We start from the raw sequence: 22,484 nt of genomic DNA on the forward strand, positions 1-22,484 counted from the left end.
TAACAACAACAAAAAATGATAGTATATTGAATCAAAGAGATCTGTACTTGTAGCAGAATGGGAGATGAATTAAAGATGATTATGTGGGGATCCCTGGGTGGCGCAGCGGTTTAGCGCCTGCCTTTGGCCCAGGGCGCAATCCTGGAGACCCAGGATCGAATCCCACGTCGGGCTCCCAGTGCATGGAGCCTGCTTCTCCCTCTGCCTGTGTCTCTGCCCCTCTCTCTCTCTCTCTCTCTCTCATTCTCCGTGACTATCATAAATAAAAAAAAAAAAAAAAGATGATTATGTGGAAAACTGAGCAAATGAAAAATCAAGGCATTTAACCCCATGGGGAAAAATGTAGTTGTGTAAGAATGGAAATTTAATCATAGTGCACTGCTTGACTCAACATTTTTATTAGTCTTAATGCACAAGCAATACATACTATTGGAAAACTAGGAGGAAGGGAAATGTATGTGTATGGGGGGAGAGGGGATGAGAGTTGGTGAAGAGCAGCTGAATCCACATCTTCCATTGTAAAATAGGCAGTGCCTAAAACTGAAAAATATGGAAGCAGCAAACTTAAAATCTGTTACTCGAGTATATGAAGATATGTTTTGGAGAGAGTTCTTCCCCAGTGGCCTTGAAAAGCTAGTTGATCTTTTAAAATCAAAAGTATGTGTAATTTGATTAACATTAGTAAGAAAAAAGGGAGATAAAATACTAACAGTTGGGATTATGAGTAATTTGTATTCTTTATACATTCTTACAGTTCAGATTTTTTCAACATTGATAGTTTATTCTTTCGTAGTCCAGAAAAAAATACTCCATTATTCAATATGAGTCTCCGTTATTCTTAAATATTTTTTCATTTGTTAGGAATTCCTAATTTATAATACCTTGTTTAATATTGTTTCTTTAAAAAGATAGGATTTATTTCCTGAATACCAGAAAGTACCATAAATATGTGTTGGGAATAAATACTTGATGACACATGGCATTTGTGATCTAGAATAAGGAGAGAAATGTGTTAATTATAAGTATAGATTTACATATGATGGAACACAGTAATGTGAACAAAAATAGAAGATGAAAACAAAGAGACAGTGAGGAAGCAGAATTAATAATACTTGGCTACCTATTTGAAGTAAACTAGGAGTGAAAAACAAGTCAATGATGATTCTCAGCTTTCTGACTTCGGTGCATATATTTTGGTGCTAGTCACTGAGAATGGAAATAGATAAAAGATAAGGTGCAGGTTTAATGAAGTCTGTTTGGGACCTGTTGGTTTCAGCTGTTATATTGAAATGCAAATACACTCATCTAGATATATCCAGGATGTTTGTGTTTGGAGTTCAAGAAAGAGAGCTGAGAAAAAGCAAGCAGAAGAATGAAAACGAATGAATTGCCTAATTGTCAATCATTTTCAAACAGAATGGGTGAGATCTCCAAATAGATGATGTAGGCTAGAGCATGAGACAGTGAATCAAGGACAGAGACCTAGGGAAACAATCACTGGCTTAGATCTTTGCAGATCTTAGGAGACACATTTCATAGGACTGATGGTAGCATAATTTTGTAGGTAGAAGAACCTGAAGAGCTGATAGTCAAGGCTGCAAAGGTGAATACTCCCCAGAAGCTTGACTGTAAAGGAAAGAAGATTTAGCTAGAGGAGGGGAATATAGCTTTCTATGGGAATATCTGTTTCGTTTCTTTTCTTAATGCCACCTGTTCTTTTAAGGTGAAAGAGACATGAACTGGAAAGACTGGCTTTCCAATCAGAAAGAGGTTTAAAACATAGAAAGGAGCCAATCAGAAAGAGGTTTAAAAACATAGAAGGAAGAGGATAAATGCAACAAACAAAAGAAATGAAATGATGACTAACCAGGCAAAAGCTTTTGGAGCTTTTGGCCTGTGGAGGCCACAGCTTACTTTATTTGGAAGGGGAGGAGAGGGCTTAAGAAAATGTCAAAGTAATGAATACAAAATTAGATCCAGGACCCTGTAAAGCAACCATGAAAGTGATGAGGGCCTTAAAGTCTAAGATTCATTGGTTCTCTGAGTAAATCATGTGAGTTCTGGGTAGTTTAAATTCCTGGGAGAAGATTAAGAGCATTGGTAGTGATATTAGCCTTACACAGAAGGATAATACTTCTTTTGAGACTCCCTCTAGAATATACATTATGAGACCAAGAAGCTTGTTATTCTTGTGCATTGATTTATCTGTGAAACTTGGAGCAGTGCTTATTAATAGATCCTCAGTAAATATTTATTGAATATATGATGGAACAGGAAGAAAAAATGATGAGATTTAGTACTCAAAGAGGCCAGCTTAAATTTTAAGGAGGAAATCTTTTTGTTAGTAGATAAGATCATCAGATGGAGGGTGAAGGGCAATGAAAATGGAACTTGAAGAGAGCAGTCATGATTTAGAATAGATACTGAGGAAGGGAGGCAGAGTAGATGAGGCAGAAGGATGCTGTGTTATCAAGAGAATGGTTGAAATGATACAATCTCTGAAGAGACTAAATCTTCCTATTGTTTAATATTGCAGATAGTGAAACTGTTACTTCGTCACGGTGGAAATCCATTTCAAGCTAATAAGCACGGGGAGCGTCCAGTGGATGTAGCAGAGACAGAGGAGTTGGAATTGCTGCTAAAAAGAGAGGTGCCTTTATCTGATGATGATGAAAGTTATACAGGTTCGTTTCAGATAATCTACATTTAACTGTTTGACATGGTATTTAGTAGAACATTCTGATTCTTCTTTAAATACATAAAATGTTTGAGTTCCTTAGAATAATGCTAGCCAGCTGTTAAGAATGATGAATTTAGTAACCTCGGTATTTGCTGCATGTCCCCTGTGTAAGTGGGAACATAATGTCATTGCTCTGTTTTCATGATTCCCCCAGCCACCCTCCACCACAAACTGCTGTCATGTTCAAGTCTACTGCAGAACCTTTCGCCATTAACAGTTATCAGCACTGCTACTCTGACTTCTTTCATTCCTTTATAAATTAGAGAGCTATTAAACTAAACCCTTCCTGTTTTTCCTGGCATAAATGAGTCATCTTTGCATTTTTACTTCTTTGATTTAGGTAGTTGAACTCTGGTCTTTGTTGCAATGTAGGGGCACAGTTTTACAAACACAGTTTTAAAAAGAAAAGATTTAAAAGAATGTTTCAGAATACTTTTGGCATACTCCATTTTCTTTTAAACATAAACAGTTAAAAATATAACAGAAAAAAAACTTTCCTGCATTAAGAAAAGTCTTTCATGTGCAGATTGGAAGGGTTCATGTTTTCAGGCAAAAATCAATGAAAAAGAATTGACTCAGAATCATAACTGGCTGGGATGCCACCTAGATGGCTCAGTTGGTTGAGCATCTGACTCTTGATTTCAGCTCAGGTCTTGATCTCAGGTTGTGAGTTCAAGCTCCACATTGAGTTCAATGCTGATGTGGATCCTACTTTTAAAAAAAAGTCATAACTGGCCATATTCTCACAAAAGTTTAAAGAATTTCTATAAGAAATTAGATAATAGTGCTTCTTATATGAAAGGGAATAAAAATCAGACCATACTAATTTAATCTCATCCATTGCCAGAAGGCAATAAACCAACATCTATAGTTTTGAGGGATAGGTCTCCCCTTCCTTTTTTTTTTTTTTAACTATAATTGGCATATAACATTATATTAGTTTCAGGTATACAATGTAATGATTTGATGTTTATACATTCCAAAATGATTATTACAGTAAGGCTAGTTAACATCCATCATACATAGTTATAATTTTTTTCTTATGAGAAGGAATTTTAAGATCTGTCTTAGCAACTTTGAAATATGCAGGACAGTATTATTAACTGTAGTCACCATGCTGTACATTACATCCCCATGACTTAGTTATTACTGGAAGTTTGTACTTTTTGACCCCTTTCACCTATTTTGCCCAGTGCCCACCTCTGGCAACCAATAATCTGTTCTCTGTATCAATGAGCTTGGTTTTTGTTTTGTTTTGTTTTGTTTTGTTTTTAGATTCCACATAAGTGAAATCATATGGTATTTGTTTTTCTCTGATTTATTTCACTTAGCATAATGATCTCAAGGTCTGTCCGTGTTACCACAAATGGCAGAGTTTATTCTTTTTTTATGGCTGAGTAATATTATATACATATACCACATCATCTTTAGCCATCATCCATAGATGGATATGTAGATTACTTCTGTATCTTGGCTATTGTAAATAATGCTATAGTGAACATGGGGGTGCATATATCTTTTTCAGTTAGTACTTTTGTTTCTTCAGATAAATACTCAAAAGTAGAATTGCTGGATCTTAATAGTAATTCCATTTTTAATTTTTTTTAGGAACTTCCATACCTTTTTCCATAGTGATTGAACTAATTTACATTCCCACCAACAGTGCATGAGGGCTCTGTTTTCTCCACATCTTTGCTAATAGTCTTTATTTCGTGTCTTTTTGATAATAGCCATTCTCACAGGGGTAAGGGGATATCTCATTGTGGTTTGCATTTCCCTGATAATTAGTGATATTAAGCATCTTTTTATATACTGTTGGCCATACTATGTCTTCTTTGGAAAAATGTCTATTCATATTCTCTGCCCATTTTAAAAAATTTTTTATTTAAATACAATAGTTAACATATATAATACATTATATGTTAATGTATTATTGGTTTCAGAGGTGGAGTTCAATGATTCATCAGTCTTCTGTAATACCCACTGCTCATTGCATCACCTGCCCTCCTTACTTTTCATCACCCAGTTACCCTGTCCCCTTTCTTTCTCCCCTCCAGCAATCCTGTTTGTTTCCTGTGATTAAGGGTCTCTTATGGTTTGTCTCCCTCTCTGATTTTGGTCTTGTTTTATTTTTTCCTCTCTTTCCCATCCCCATTTTTTAATTGGATTGTTTGCCTTTGAGTTGTATGAGTTCTCTATATGTTTTGGATACTTTTATGAGCTATGATTTCCAAATATTTTCTCCCATTCACTAGTTGCCTTTTCATTTTGTCTATTTCCTTTGCTGTGCAAAAGTTAGAATCCCAATATTTTATTATGAAAATGTTCAAACATACAGCAAAGCTCAAAGAGGTATACAGTGAAGACCCTGGGTACATTTATACTACACTATAAACTACATTTTTTAGTTATTAACTTTTTACTATATTGCCTTTATAACATTATCACATACCTATCCATCTACCCACAATCTTATTTGATGTTTTCAAAATGAGTCGTAGATATTTCTAAATACTTCAGCATGCATTTTATTAACTAGAGTACAATTTTTATGTATTCTATGTATGATTATATAAGATAATATTTACACTTGTAAAATTAATAATTCTTTCTTTAATGAAACATTCTCTGAGTTTTGAAAATGTGTAGACCTGTATGATCCAGTCTTATCAAGATACAGACTCTGTCACTCCAGAAAGTTCCTTAGGCCCTCTCCTAGTCAGTTCCCACCTTTACCTGATCATTTACACCCTTTATGGTAGAAATTATTAGACAAGAATTCACTAATGGCTGATAATCTAGAGGGGATTTTTTTTTATGAAGAGCAGGATATTTACATGGCCTTTTCACATTTATAAGGGGGAGGAGACAACAGGGATAATAGGGAAGAGAAATTTTTTTCTGAACTATGATTAAATTTTAACATCATCAAAAGAGGGACGGATAGATACACATCATGTGCCTTCAGATGTGGTAGTATGAGAAGAATATAACATTACTTTTATAACATCCTGATTGTGAATGCATGATCATGAAGAATGTTCTCGTTTTTTTCCTTTTTAAAAACCAGTGCCATGAAAGATTAAGAAATGTCAGTGTCATAAAGTGATAGAAATGTTCCAGACTGTGTAAAGAGGTAATAATTAAAGGCAATACCTGTTCCTTGGCTATATACTATACTGGAGTGGGGAGTGGAGAAGTGACTCTAAAGGACATTATTAGATCGTTTAACGGAATATGGACAGTAGATTAGTATTGTGTCAATGTAAATTTATGAAGTTGACAACTATACTGTGGTGACAAAGAATATTCTTATATGTCTTAGGAAACACTAATTTCTTAGGAAATATTCACTTAGGAAGTATATAGGGATAAAGAGCCATGATGTATATAATTTCCCTGCATATATATAGAGAGAATACAAATTATAAAGCAAGAGAGTGCCTATTTGTAATAGGCAAATCTGAGTAAAGGATATATAGTATTTAGTATTCTTTCTGGCTTTTTGTGAGTTTGAAATTAATTCCAAATGAAATTCAATATATATATTAAAACATGACATTTCTTAGTTTTGTCCATTGAAAAGATCTGAAAGCAATGACAATAATCATTCCTAATGCCCAGATTATAATCTTGAAATACTTTCTACTAAAAGAAAACCAGAGCATTTTGGAAAAAAATGGTTGGTTCTCTGGGACAGGAAATATATAAGATAAGCTTGAAACATCTTGTCATTACAGATTCCAAGGAAACTGTCAAAGCCTTGTCAAAAAGACTTAGGAGACAACTTGGAGCAGTTCTCACTGGCCAAAGATGGGATAGTTTGAATTTCAGTAAGGGTATTAATTACAGATATTTAAAACCCATCATCTATATTTAAATCCATGATTCCATAGTGATACATTTTTTAATTAATTCATCATCATCAGAGAACTAATTTGTTATCTTAAAAATTAGGCAGAAATGGGAAAAAATTTGTTTTGCCTTATCTATATGAACTTTATCACTAGATAACCTTGTTATAGGCAGGAAGTATTTTCTTATAAGATTAACCCAGCCAAAAGAATGAGGAAAGAAGAGTAATTGTTTTTGCAACCCCCAATTTTTAATATATTTAAGCATTGAGTATCAATAGTTAACATTAAATTTAAAAAAAGAAGAAAATATTCCATGCCCCCTGATAAAAGAATACCAATTATCAGTGCTCAGGATCCAGCTGCAACTTGCAGGAAATACCAAGATTAGAGGGATGTGCTGAACTGCATCCAGCAAAACCTAAACTGTGGGAAACCCAAACAGCTTCAGTTCAATAGACAGATTGCATGAAAATGAACAAGGATAACCTGTGGAGAAAAAATTAAAATCTTTAAAAGGAGTTAAGACTAAAAAATTGTGTATTCAGGTGTTTTGTATACTTTTCTGGGGGAATTTTGTACAAAACTCAGTCACAGTAAATGGCGCAAAGAAGATCCAGAATATATTTGGGTTTTTAATAATAAATTCTTAAGCTAATGTGTTAGGAAAAGCCTGATATGTTTTCAGTAGTTTTGAGAACCAGCAATAGTGATATTTCCTTTATTTCACTTAGGAAATGACCAGTGCTTTTATTAAACTATCACCTATCTAAAAATAGGACTGATTATAGAGTGGTAATGTTAATGAATGAAACTGAAACTATAGGCCAAATTTTAAAGGTGGCAACATTCCTTTTAGTATATGTTTTCACTTCTTCTTCATCCAGATATAAACTCCTTAAGTAGTACATAGACACTGCTCACTAAGTATTTGTTGAATTTGTGGAGTGGTTACTGGCCCTTAGGGACTATGCCAGGGCTCTTCTTCAGCCTCCACAAATCCAAGGAATAGCTGAACCTGTAGGCTGAGTTCATCCATTACTGAGATTGGAAAGTTTGAGAACACCTAGAATCAAACACCAGAGAGCCTTCCTCCTGGTACTTCAGCTGCTCATTAGCAGTCCCTTAACTCGGAGGAAAGGAGGAAAGCTGCTTTCTCAACCATTCCAACATTGGGTTAGTGTGCTAACAAAGGCAGCTCTTTTTTTTTTTTTTTTTTTATAATTTTTATTTATTTATGATAGTCACACAGAGAGAGAGAGGGGCAGAGACACAGGCAGAGGGAGAAGCAGGCTCCATGCACCGGGAGCCCGACGTGGGATTCGATCCCGGGCCTCCAGGATCGCACCCTGGGCCAAAGGCAGGCACCAAACCGCTGCGCCACCCAGGGATCCCAAGAAAGGCAGCTCTTTAAGATTGCCTTGAAATTCAAGAGAAGGATCATTCTGAACCAACAGAATGTTAATCCAGCTAAATAAAACTAAAGGAAACGTAATTTGAACTGTAAAAATGAACTTTGAAGCTTGAAGGAAATGAGGTACAGCTAATAAAAGCCATGATTATACAAGCAGAACACCAATGAGGAGTGATCATTGTGGGACTTAAATTATTAGACTGGAAAATCAAGTAAAATAAATCTTGACAACACACCAAAAATACAAAGGAGAAGAATCCTGAAAGAAAAGAAGCTTAGGGAATATATCTAGGAAACCTAACAGATCTAACATGTAAATAATATTTTTGGGAACTTAAAAGGAAGAAAAGAAACGGGTGAAAGTCCACAAATAAATAGAAGAAAACTTTCCTGAGCTGAAGATAGCTTGAGTCCATCAATTATAAAGGTCAATGAGGGGACGCCTGGGTGGCTCAGCAGTTTGGCGCCTGCCTTCAGCCCAGGGCGTGATCCTGGAGTCCCGGGATCGAGTCCCACGTTGGGCTTCCTACATGGAGCCTATTTCTCTCTCTGCCTGTGTCTCTGCCTCTTTCTCTCTGTGTCTCCCATGAATAAATAAATAAAGGTCAGTGAGTTCCATATGGTTTAATGAAAACACATACACACACCCCAGACTTATACTAGTCCGTTTCCTTCATTCTGAATGTAAGAAGTTATCTACAAGGAATACTGTCAAATTGGCATTGGACTTCTAACTTGTAACAGTGAAAGATAGAATCTTGAGAGACAAGAACTGCACCATAAAAATTCTGTACCTGACCAAGGTATTATTCGCATGTCAAGGTAAAAGAAAAATTATAGCAGACATTTAAGCATTTAGAAGGGGCATCAGTATGTGTATTTTCTTAGGTTTAAAAAAAAATACTGGGAAACTAAACCAACAACTTATAAAAGTGGTTACCTAATAAGAGGAGGGATAAAAAGAGAGGTAAGTGAATTGTCATAGTCTTTTTGAAAAATAGTCTGGCAACAACTAACAAACTACAAGAGCTCTTATCTTTTAGAGCTTTATCCTGAAATATTTCTAGGTGAAATGATAACGATGAATGGGATGTGCTTCAAAATGATGCAGAGAGAGACACCTAGGTGGCTCAGTGGTTGAGTCTCTCCCTTTGGCTCAGGGTGTGATCCTGGGGTCAAGTCCCACATCGAGCTCCCTATGGAAACTGCTTCTCCCTCTGCCTGTGTTTCTGCCTATCTCTCTGTGTCTTGTGAATGAACGAACGAACGAACGAATGAATGAATAATCTTTTTAAAAAACAAAATGATGCAGTGATAGGATGTATAGAGGTATGGATTGGTCAAGCATTATTGGCTCTTTTAGCTGAGTGTTGGGTACATGGACATGGTTCAGTATAACATTGTCTACTTTTGTGTAAGTTCAAAATTTACCAAGGCACCTGGGTGCCTCACTGATTGAGTGTCTGCCTTTGGCTCCGGTCATGATCCTGAGGTCCTGGGATCGAGTTCTGTGTTGGGCTCCCCTTAAGGGAGCCTGCTTCTCCCTCTGCCTGTGTTTCTGCCTCTCTCTGTATCTCTTGTGAATAAATTTTTTTAAAAGTTCAAAATTTATCATGATAAAAATGTTTTTTAAAATATGTATGCTCCTTGAATTAGCAGTCACACTTTGGGAATATTTCATGTTTATTAAAACACATTTTAGTGACAAAATAAAAAAAATGTATAGTGATATATAAGGGATTGCTTGCATAAATTGAGGTAGATAGCTATACAATGGACTAATGTACCATGAAAAAGCATGTCTTACTGCTCTTGGAGAGATTTTCATAAGATCTTTTTGAGTTAGAAAAATCAAGATAAATAATGTTAATATCTCTTATTTGTAAGATGAATGTTTTTAAACCTCTGTATGTTTGTATATATACATATATTTGTGTAAAATCTTATAAGCATGGAGTAGAATCTGAAAAGCTATATACCTAGCGACTGTGCACTGTTGAATCTGTTTGCTAACATTGCACGTGATGATCTAACTGCAGATCCCTTAGCTCTCTTTTCAGTTTTTCTGTAGAATTTGACAGTGTTGACCATGTTCTTTCTAAAATTCTGTTACTTTTTGGAATGTAATTCTCCCCTGGCTTTCATCTAGTGTCCTGGACTGTTTCTTCTCAAATTCCTTCTACAATTTCATCTTTATTTCTTCCCCATTCCCATATACCTTTATGTTGGTTTTTCCAAAGATTTTACTTTCTGGACTCTTCTTCTCTTGACACATAATCTCACAGATAAATTTCATCCATGCTCATAGTTTTAACTGCCATTAGTGTGGTAAGGCCTTTCAAATATCTCTCTATTACATAGCTTTCTCTTAAACCTCAAACCTGTATATTTAGCTGACCTTTGGGTATTGCCACCTAGAATTCCCACAGAAGTCAGTAGCCTTGAATCAAACAACTTCTCTCATTTTACACTTTCCTTGTTTTTCCTGTCTTAATTGGTGATAGCATCATTCAGCTATACATATATCACTTGTTAGTCATCCTCAGTTCTTCTTCCTCCTTTTCCTTCGTTCAGTAATTTAACAACTGTTTTTGAGCATTCATTATGTGTTAGGCATTATTTAAGTACTAGAGATACAGCTGATTAAGAAAATGGAGATACTAACATAATCATCCACCTACCTCTGTCAGTTTTACTTTTAAAATATTTGTAAATCCATCTATCAGTTTTAAGCTACAACTCATTCGACTGTCTTTGTGCTATGTGATATCAAGACCATAATAGCCGAAATTACATTGGCTTTTATAAAAAAAGAAAACAAGATTTGAAAATTAGAAAAATTTTATATGACATGTTAATTTTCCCATTTATTATGCCTACAAACTCTAATTCTGGTCTCTTCAGAAAACAGTAGCTGTAAAAAAAAAGCAGCTTTTATTATAAAACTTTCCATTAGAAAGAGGTGTTAACAACAAATTTTTCCCATGGAAGAGGGAAAGGTATCTTACTTGAACTTCAGTGTTTAATTAGAGTGAAACACGTCTTCTAGAACCTTTTTTATTTTTTGACTGTTTCATGTGTTCATCAACTATGTATTGATTTTTCAGAATATTTATTTTCCACATGATGAATGTGCCTGAATTATTGCTTGATCAAAGTTCCTCAAGGAATGATGCAAAAATCATCAGTAAGTATCATACAAAGATTTTGGAGTTGCTGAAAAAGACTGATGAAAATACCCAATTTATTGCTTAATTTACATGAGGTCCTTGTTAGACTTAACTTTATCAAACTTCATCCAATCTAAATTTAGAATGTGTTACTATTTAATCAAGAATTACTTTAACTGCCCATAGATGTTTGTATATATAAGACCTGATAGCGTCATTAACCCATCTGGTATATCACACATCCATGTGACAGATACACTTTAAGTGTTGCAAAGTTAGAGAATATAACCAAGTTATACAGTGTATACAGATACACTTTAAGTGTTGCAAAGTTAGAGACTATAACCAAGACATTAAATTTTAGAAATTAATAAATTTGGAGGAAATAAAGAGTGTTAAATATGTAACATATTAAATATGGTTTATTCCTTCAGGTATTGTGCTTTATGACAGGGCTACACAGGTCAGGGTAGCTGTTCCACAAACTATTACTGGTCCTCAAGATAAGGAGCTTGTGCCAGAATGTAAATCAGTGCGTTCCTTCCTTTATCAAAAAGGAAAAAGGCTGTGAGGAAATATCAGCTGAACTAAACAGTGTGCTAGTGACATAATTGATTTCCATTTTTGGTGCAGGCTCCTCACTTCTTCACAGATTAGTAAAAAACAATTTGCAGATAGGCCTTTAGTTCAGGGACTACACTGAGTAGCTGTCCTGTGTCGTGCATATCAAACATTTATGATGTTGTTTGAGGAATACATGTCCTGGTTAGCACAGCTTATGTATACAAGTGTATGGCACTTTTAAATTTGCATAATTCTTTAGTCTTTCTGCCCTCCCCCAACTTCTGCCCTTTTCCCACAGTCTTATTCCACATTATCTTCCTTCACAGAAATTCTGTCTAATAATGGTGTTTGCTACAGATAATTGCTTCTTGCTACCCTGCTGAGGACTCAGTCATATATTCAGAGAGCCATATCATGCCCATGAAACATAATTATGGTGATGGACAAGTGGGTAACTCTGTGTCACACAGTGCCCCCTCATATTTTCTGACATTCATTAATTGCCAAAGTTGAGATTCTGTTGCAAATCTGCAGACATTGATTTTATTACTTAAACAAAGTGTCCAGTGAACAAAGTTGAAAATGCCAGTCATTGTCAGAAAAGTTATCACCTTTTCCTTATTTTACTTTGGCGCCAGAAATCTTGCCTTGTTTATTAAGCAGCTGCTATAAACTTTGCTCACTTGCATACTTCAGCTTAAGCAAGGAGATGGTTCATCGTAACAAATAGATGAGCTACTTTTTAGCATCTGCTGTAAAACAGATTAAGAAACTTAAAAAGACAGTGATACATTATTACCCACTGGTGTTTACTGAGTACATTTCTGTGTCATAAAATACACAAAATGACCAGTATTTTGAAGCCTTATTTTCTTAATATTAAGATAGTAAATTGTTAACTATTCTAAATATATTGTCATAATTTGTGAAACTCATTTCCGCAGCTTTATGTTTCAGGAGCTATGAAAATATGACTGGTTGATACATGCATAAATGGAATTAAAACAATAAATCAAGAGATCAAAAAAAATTCATTAAGTTAAAATATACCAGAAATTTTTATTAAATGGATTATGTGATGTTAAGAGCTTAACCATAAGTAGAAAGAAGCACCACCTTAGGAAATTTTAAAGCAAGCCTTTTAACCTTAGAAGTATGAAGATAACTACAGAAAAAATTACATAAGATGTTTTTAGAGTGTTAAATATCAACATACTTGATCATGAGGCATTTAGACTTGATAGAGCAATTTGCAGGGTAACGGAGTTTGATGTTAGTATACCTGAAATTAAGTATCCTTCTATTTAAGATGTAAAGAATGTTTTATTTTTGTTCTTTCCAAATGGCATTTTAAAATCACTTCTATTGTATATGTTAGGAAGTGTGGGTTAGGCTAAGTGTGGAAAGTTATAATCCACTTATAACCCAAGAACTTTAATTAGGACTGTTAGCAACCTCTTTGATTAAATATTTTTCTGAAATTGTTGAGTGGCAACAAGCATAGTGTTGGGTGTTCAGCACCCTTTATTTTTCACATATCCCTGTAGTACCAGTGCTTAGAAGAAATGAAAAGACATTGAGATAGCAATTATGTATGGAGGGCTGAGCATACAGCATGATAGTCAACAAGATATTCTTTGATTTAATGACCAACCAGAAGAGATTCCATAGTGTTTTGCATAGTGTTTTTGCATGCTCTGCTTTTTCTCCTCTGCTTTGTGGCATATTTGGTACACTTTACACACAGAGTTGTGAATTTTAATTTTTCGAACTTTCTTCTAAATATCACCAGATGCTTCTTCCTGAATCCTAAACAAATAAAACCCCTACACTTCTCTTATTTGAAAATCAGTACTTTCAAATCAGAACAGATTTTATCATATGTCTTATGTGGATTAATTCCAGCAACGTAGTTCCAAAGCTTAAGAATTCTTAATTCTATTCTACATGGAGCGTTTTTTAAAGAAAAACATAAATGTCAAAGTTTGTTAAGTGGAGAAAAAGGAAACAAAATTACTATTTTATAGATACTCACTTTTTAGCAGTGTCTATAAAAATTACACAGTTTTATTTATTTGTTCATATATCAGAAAAATAAGTGGAGAGTTGTGGTTGCAGCTGAGTTGTTTTTTGGATGTCTGCAAATGAATACTTTATAAGCCTTTAAGTTTTATATTACATAAAATAATAGTCTGCTAAATATCTCTTTGAAGTTCATGTACCTATAGTAGTCAAGAAATTTCAAGCATGTTTGCCCAAAATATGTAAAATTATTTATCATAAATACCAAACGAATAGGTTTTTTGTTAATAATCTGTTAGCTTGATGATTTTCATTACAAACTGAATTTCCACCAGCGTCTAGTAACTTAAAGTGAGTCTGTCACATAATTATGGTAGTTGAGATATTGCTGAATATTTAAGACTAAAACTGTAAAGGATACATTTGGGCAGAACCCTTAAAGACCTTTGACTTTGAAAAATATTTATTATATATGCATATATTTGAATGCATATATAATAAATATTTGAATAATTAATATATAATATATTGCATATATAATACATGCATATATAATAAATATTTGAATATATAGCCTTAGCTATATCATCCTGTCTACAGAAAAATGTTTTCTCTAGTCATGGTTAAAAGGACCTCCATGTAATATACATATATACATATGTACATATGTATATATGTAATGGAATTAGCTGAGACTGGGTGATTTTGTCAGTTTCCTTTAGTGACATCAAAATTTTTGTAGTGATACTAGTCATATTTTTAGGAGAAAAATCTTGATTAATTTATACTTTATAGAATTAGTTTCTGTGTTACTGACCTTTTAGTAGAAAGACAATGTGTAATTAATTATAATTAAGTGAGGCAGTATACAGAGTGATGTCGTACTTGATTTTACTTCCTATATAGATTTTGCCTTAGATTTAGCATTTTCAACTGGTTATATTCTCTTCTTCCCCAGCTCACCCCTAAACTCTTGACTATAATTCTCTTACCTACATCTATTACTATAGAAATACAGTGAAAATAAGTCCTCAGGTAGCATACTTATTTCCAAGTAGATGTATGACTGCTCTTCTTATGTAAAGCAGAATTAAAATACCTAAACTTTCGGGTGCTCAGCTGGCTCAGTCGGTAGAGCATGCAACTCTTGTTCTCGGGGTTATAAGTTCAAGTCCCATGTTGGGTGTAGAGATTACTTAAAAATAAAATCTTTAAAATACCTAAACTTTACTTAGGAAAATTGTGGCTTAGAAGTGGAGATTTAGAAGAGACTATATAAAATTACCTGATGTTTTATTTCCCTGTCTCTAAGCTACATTTCTCAATCAGTTTAGGGATATGAAAACTGTAATGATTTGTTTACTAAAATACAGGTATAATTTTTGTTAGTGTTACTTCTTTGGCCATATAGTATAAATAAGTAATATAATTAGTCCTTAAATAGATTAGTTGTGGTTAGTGAACTATTATAGAGCAAAGGAACAGCCCAAAATATATATAAGATGCCTGCAACAGTTGTGAAGTATTCCCAGTGAAGCCTCAGAGAATCTCTGAAACTTCCAATTAGTTTATTCAGGAAATAGCCTTGCAAAAGACTGAGATTAAAGAGAGCCACAGATCACTGTAAAGACCTCTCAGAAGAGGAGAGACCTGTTGTAGAGATACACCACAATACTGCTAAAGAAATGAGTTTTTCCCTTTATCAATACAAAAAGAATTCCAGAGATTTAAGGAGAGTCAAGTGAATGAAAGACAAGAAGGCCAAGATGAACAAACAGAACAATTTATCTTGGAAAATGTAAATAATATAGAAAACAGAAGGATGACTTCTTCTCAGTACTCTTGAAGATCCTTGGAGGGCAATCAATCTACTAACCATAACAACAAAAGGCCACTGTAAAAAGTAGACCTGGAAAGTCCTTGGAATTCTAAATATTCATCATTACTGAAAATAAATATTCTATACAGGACTAAAGAACAGACTGGACATTGCTGAAAACCTTGAGATCAAAGAGAAGAGCAACATATAAAACATTTTTTAAAAGACACTAAAATATGAGGGAAAAAAAAACAAAAAACCTACACAGGATAATATATTCATCCTACAAAAAGAGCAAATGCTGAGACGAAAATAATTTTCTTAATTGAAGAAAATATCCTTTAAATAGAGATTTATGTTTGTGGATCAAAGAGGAATGTTAAAGAATAGAAAGAAAGGAAGAAAGAAAAAAACATCTAGATACATCACAACTTCAAGGATATTTTTTAATCTTACAAGCTCCCAGAATCACAGAGAAACAAGTTGCTTACAAACCAGAGATTGGCATCTTATCTCTCATTCTTACATATGTTTTAGAAGACAGGTGGAGCTGTAGTTACAACATTCTGTGAAGTATTATTTTGAACCTAGAATTCCATTCCCAACCATATATCACTCAAGTGTCAAGGCTAAAGAAAAACATCCTTGGACATGCTTTCTGTTCTTTTTCTGAAAAAAGTTATTCACATACATTACTCTTTGGTGACACAAAATACAAGTCTAAAAGGAAGATATAAAGACTAAGGATTTTGGTGAAAAATTCCAGAGGGACAGCAATGAGCAATTGGCATATTTTTGAACAAAATGTCACAGAGCTTTATGAAGAATGTTATCAAGAAAAGACTATATAACAATACACATATTGTGTGAATTCGATTCTGAGCATTCACTGTTTCTGGAATTATTGATATGAAGGCGTATTGTCTGAGCTGATGAACAAGAAAAAAAGGTGAAAACTCCAGGGAAAATAGAACATATGAACAATTTATGGCCTAATTATAAAGAGGCTAAAATGTGACATGATTGGGGGCTGCTTACAGAGCACATGCATGCTTTCTGAAATGACAGAAGTGTCCCTTGGTTTGGTCATTTAGAAGAGGCAAGAGAACAGATCTGAATTCAGAAATTCTGTTCACTTTCTTATTTCTAAGTTAGTTAAACTCAAATGTAGTACTCTAAGTTATGAATGAGTCTGTTGAGTGGTGGGATTATTTTATGGGTAGCTTTTCTTCTTTACTCCGCTCTATTTCTCTGGTTTTCTATCATGAACAGTTTTACTTTTATAATAAAAGAACAGTAAATGCTGTTTGAAATGCATTTAAAATAATGAAATGAAAACAATCTTTATAATAAAAATTGCCAAAGAAGTATAGCTTAGGACTTTTTATGTACTAGCCCATCACTGAATAAAAGTGACATACAAAGCAAACACCATCCCAAATGTAAAGTTTCTTTTTTCTTTTTTTTCTTTTTTTGTAATACTCCCAAGTGTTAAAAGAATACTTAGTTCTGTTTGAACTACATTACATTACACACCACACACACACACACACACACACACCTTTCAACATTATAGATATTTTGGTAATGGAAATCCAGTCATAAAGCATTTTTCTCTACTCTTTTTGAAATGGCTATTTAATAATAAAGCTCAAATTTTAGTATTCAGTATTATCCAGGTTTGTTCCCTGGATCTCTAATTGTGGGCAAGTTAATTAACCTGTACGTGCTAATAAGTTCCACGTCTATAAAACAGAAATTACCGTACAACCCTCATAGAGGTGTGGCAAACAAAGGTTAAGTGAATTAATATATGAATGCACATAGAATATCAGTTGGCCTGGATATAAGCACTTGATAAATATTAGCTTTAAAGATTGTGAAAATCTGAAATAAGGTTATCACATTAGACATCTCCAGCTATTTAAAATGAAATATTGAGAACTGTACTAATATTGCAGCTTGTAATCTTTAAATTAAAAATGTCATTTTTAATTTAATGTATTTACCATTATAAAGATGAAAATCTAATCAGGTTCGCAGATTTATAGTCATTTAAGATAGTCACAGCATAGCTGCCTTTCCTTTATTTTTTTATTTCTAGCTTTATTGAGATATGATAGACATGTAACATTGTGCAAGTTTATGGTATATAGTGTAATGATTTGATAAATGTGTATATTGCAGAATGATTACGACAGTAAGGTTTGATGACACATCCATGGCCTCACATAGTTACAATTTTGGGTATGTGGTGAGAACTTTTAAAATCTACTTTTAGCAACTTTCAAATATATAATGCAGTGTTAACTGTAGTCACTATGCTATACATTATATCCTCAGAACTTACTCATAACTGGAAACTTGTATCCTTTAACTACCTTCACCCATCTTCCCTATCCTGTGACTTTTTTTCCTTTATAAATTGTATTAATAGTCATGAATGAGGTGTTTTTAAACTCTTATTTCATATACTTATGGAATACTTAAATCAAGATATTGTATATCAAAATCAAGCAAAGAATAGAGAGCGAGTTCATATTTGAAATTCAACTTTGACGTCAGGTGGGTATGTTTAACAGCATTATTTGTTACTTTCTTAATTCAAATCATTTTACAGGTAGTTTAACAGTAAATCTCATTTAATATAATGCTTTATTATAGAACCTAGGGTTTTGTGGCCGAGTTATTTTCTTGAGACACTCAGTCATGAAGTAAACTTAGAAGTAGAAAGTATTTATATGAATGCTTATGGATTATAATATAATAATATGGCATAATTATAAGCATTCTTTTAGTTCATCTTAGCTATATTTAGAGTTTTTATGTACTCAGAAGTAACAGCATGATGGTTGTGAGTACTAATATGAAAGTCAGAGAAATGCGTTTGAATATCAAGCTCTACCACTTACTGACTATATAGTCGTGGACAGATTTATTATTAACATTCTTACATAGTAGAATCCTAGACATATAAGGTGGGTACATAAATAAATGAGGTAATTTATAAGCTTGAATAAATATGGTATTTTAAGCTTTCTCTGTGGATTATTTTCAATAACAAAGTTCTCATCTACTTACTAAGTTGTAGAAGAAACACTTTTTATTTTTTTTAAAGATTTTTATTTATTTATTCATGAGACACACACACACACAGAGGCAGAGACATAGGCAGAAAGAGAAACAGGCTCCATGCAGGGAGCCCGATGCGGGACTCGATTCCAGGACTCCAGGATCACGCCCTGGGCCAGAGGCAGACGCTCAACCGCTGAGCCACCCAGGCATCCCGAAACACTTTTTAAAAATCATTCTATAATGGCATTAAATTGCAATTAGCAAATGAAACAGTTGTATAATTGAGTCTCTCTGTCTCTATTCCCATTTCCATTTCCCCACCCTTCTTTGAGGAACACTAAAAAATCCTTTGCATGAGTGGTTGTCTTTTTATGACTAGTATTCTGATGTTTAAAAATATAAATTCCACCAGACATTAATACAAGAAAATTGTTCTTGGTTCGATCTATTTCTTGTTTCTCCTCACTGCCTCTCCTCCTTACCCCAGGAAGTCTTTGTCTGCATATGTCCATTTTTTTACTTGAAAGACAAGTGGTTTCCATTGCCCTCATTCTGAAGAACTACTTGCTTCCATTGTAACCCTGTAATAAGTGAAATAAGTTCCTGGAGTCAGCTTGAATCTTTTTGTCTTCAATTTTCTGATACTAAATTAAACAAATACAAAAAGTTATGGGATTCAGTTTTGGCTTTTTAAGTTAACATGTGCTCTTTTGAATTTGGCATGTTAAATGTACATTTTACTTAAGTGCTTTTTATTTAACAATACATTTTTCTCTTTTTATCTAAGCACTGGATTACTGTGTATCACATGCATGGTATATACCTGGATAATACTAAGCACGTTATGTAAGTTCATGTACTTACATGAACTTACATATACTACTCACAAATAGCCCTGTGAGTTAATCCCTAATGATAGATGACTGTTAAATGGCAGAGCAAAGATTTGAACCTAGAACTAATGACAGAACCTATGTACTTTTCCATTGTATCATGCTGTTTGTCACTGGGTGTGAAAAGTTCAGAGTCTGATGGTCCTGATATCAGCCTAAAACTACAATATGAGTTTAGTATATATTTATTTAACTTAATGATAACTGTTACAAAGTGTACCATGACTAAATTCATGTTCATTATGTTTGAATGTGGCACCTTCTGTTAGCCACAAAGGGTTCTGAAATGAAATAAAATTGCTGGTGTTTTTTGGTTTTTGCCATAGTCTACCATTCATTAATTTAAAATCTTTAAAGAAAGTTTACATTTCATATATATAACATATTCCTGAAAATGTGCTTACATGTTACCTGATTCTGCACTCAAAAAATTAAGAAAAAAAAATTTTTAAAACCTCCTTAAATATAGTATATATGTGTAGGGTTTTTTATTTTATTCTGTATATTGCATAATGTATTCATTTTTAAAAACCATTTTTAAACAGATTACAGTAATTGTAAAATTAGTGATTTTATTTTTATTATCAAATTATTCAAATATATGCAGAAGTAGAAGGGACAGTATTATGAACTCATATGTATATATGACCCAGTTTTACTTATTTCCACCTTGTGGCTAATCTTGTTTTGCCTCTCTCCATTCTTCCATACCCCATCATTTTGAAGTCATTTCACTGGAAATGTTTCAGTATCTATAAAAGAATAGAATTTTTTTTACTTGAAACATAACAATAATATCATTATTATATCTAAACTAATGAAATGTTATTACTATTAAATATCCAGTTATTGTGATGCCTGGGTGGCTCAGTGGTTGAGCATCTGCCCTCACCTCAAAGCATGATCCCGGAATCCGGGATTGAGTCCCATATCGGGCTCCTTGAGGGAAGCCTGCTTCTCTCTCTGCCTGTGTCTCTGCCTCTCTCTCTGTCTCTCATGAATAAATAAATGAAATCTTTTATAAATAAATACATACATACCCAGTTATTGTTCCAAGTTCTGATTGTCTCATAAAATCAAAAGATTTTTTTCCTTAACTTTCTCAAAGTCAGAATCCAAATAAAGTCCATTGATTTCATATTGGTTGATATGTCCAAGTATCTTTCAATCTATAGATCTCTCCCTTGCATTCTTATGTTCTTGCAATTGTTGGTTGAAATACCTTGATCATTTGCTGGTAAATTTTCCAAAAGTCCAGGTTTTGCTTATTGCATCTCCGTGATTTCATCTAAGGAAAATTACTTTTCCAAATATTATCTTGCCTCAATTTCACATTTTCTTAATTTATCTACAGTGACTTTAACATTGAGAAGGAAAAGTTGTAGGATGCCTGGGTGGCTCAGAGTGTGATCCCAGGGTCCTAGGGATTGAGTTCTGCATTGGGCTCCCCACAGGGACCCTGCTTCTCCCTCTCCCAGTGTCTCTGCCTCTCTGCCTCTCTCTGGCTCTCATGAATAAATAAGTAAAATCTTTAAAAAAAAAAAAAAAAAAGGTTGCTTGTGGCTATTACAAAGAAATTTTGGTGAGGTTGAGCAGATTTTTTTTTTTTAATATTTATTTATTCATGAGAGACACAGAGACAGAGACACAGGCAGAGGAGAAGCAGACTCCCCATAGGGAGTCTTATGCGGGACTCAATCCCGGATCCTGGGATCACGCCCTGAGCTGAAGGCAGACGCTCAACTGCTGAGCCACCTAGGCGTCCCTGAGCGGATTATTTTAATGGTTCTGATCAATTTTCCTAATTTTCATCAAGACTGAGGTGAACATTAGGCTTTTTTTGAAACTAATTTCTATCGATATTGGCATAAAATCTTCGTATAAATTATTAAAATACTTTACATGCTGATTTTGCCCATAATTTTAAAACCTTATTTTCATTACTTTTCATAATATCAACTACTGTACATATATTTGTGTTTCATATGGGTCTCTAATTTTCCTGTTCTTCACAATTGAACATTCTTCATTGAGCTTCTATTTTTTTTTAAGATTTTATTTATTCATGAGAGACATAGAGAGGCAGAGACAGGCAGAGGGAGAAGCAGGCTCCATGCAGAGAGCCCGACATGGGACTCCATCCCGGGTCTCCAGGATCCCGCCCTGGGCTGAAGGTGGCGCTAAACCGCTGAGCCCTTCATTGAGTTTCTGAAGGGGGCTAAAGATTTACTATTATTACACCTATTCAGTTTCCATCTTAAAACTGTGTCCAGTTTCCCTGATAAATACAAAACACTGTATATTCAAATAACTGTATGAACACTATAAAAATGGTGCCATTGGTTAAAAGTAAATTTCTGGCTAAATAAAAAAGCTTAGTAGCTGATAAATAAGAGCATGAGGTCAATATAGGAAAACAGGCATGTTAGTCCATAATGTGTGAAAGTGCAAGATATATATTGAATGTTCAAGGTGGCACAAAGCAAACAAAAGAGCTGTGCTCCACATGGCAGGTGATACGGGAACTAACAGCATGTGGATGAAATGTTTGCCACCTCTTCAAATTGCTGAGTTTAAAGGAGACCTGGATCAGCAATGAATTACCCAGATAGGAGCACCTAGGTGACTCAGTGGTTGAGCATCTGCCTTTGGCTCAGGTCGTGATCCTGGGGTCTTGGGATCAAGTCCCACATTGGGCTCCCCACAGGGAGCCTACTTCTCCCTCTGCCTTTGTCTCTGCCTCTTTTTCTATCTCATGAAAAATAAAATAACTGGGGGAAAAAAATTACCCAGATAGTATCAGTGGCAACATCATTTGCCACCTGGGTACTATACAAACTTGTTGAGTGAATAAGTTTATGTTTCGTGTTTATATCCCTTTCTACAGTCCTCCCCTTCTACCATATGTAGCCCCACTTGATTTCTTAATGTGA

The 22,484-nt window shown here is 34.2% G+C and overlaps 1 protein-coding gene across 9 annotated transcripts in view; it reads left to right on the plus strand.

The window, feature by feature from the left end:
* The window catches only part of ANKRD12 (ankyrin repeat domain 12), a 124,515-nt gene that overhangs the window by 70,781 nt on the left and 31,250 nt on the right, over window positions 1–22,484 (plus strand). For 8 of the 9 annotated variants that reach the window (XM_025429506.3, XM_025429508.3, XM_035718739.2 and 5 more), the window contains one exon: window positions 2,537–2,684. In XM_025429506.3, coding sequence (XP_025285291.1) covers window positions 2,537–2,684 — 148 coding nt within the window. Of the gene's footprint in view, window positions 1–2,536; window positions 2,685–11,115; window positions 11,196–22,484 lie in introns of those variants that run through there. The other variant, XM_025429510.3, reaches the window with a different exon arrangement.

Source organism: Canis lupus, chromosome 7, assembly GCF_003254725.2.
Source record: "Canis lupus dingo isolate Sandy chromosome 7, ASM325472v2, whole genome shotgun sequence".
Classification (NCBI taxonomy): Eukaryota; Metazoa; Chordata; class Mammalia; order Carnivora; family Canidae; genus Canis; species Canis lupus.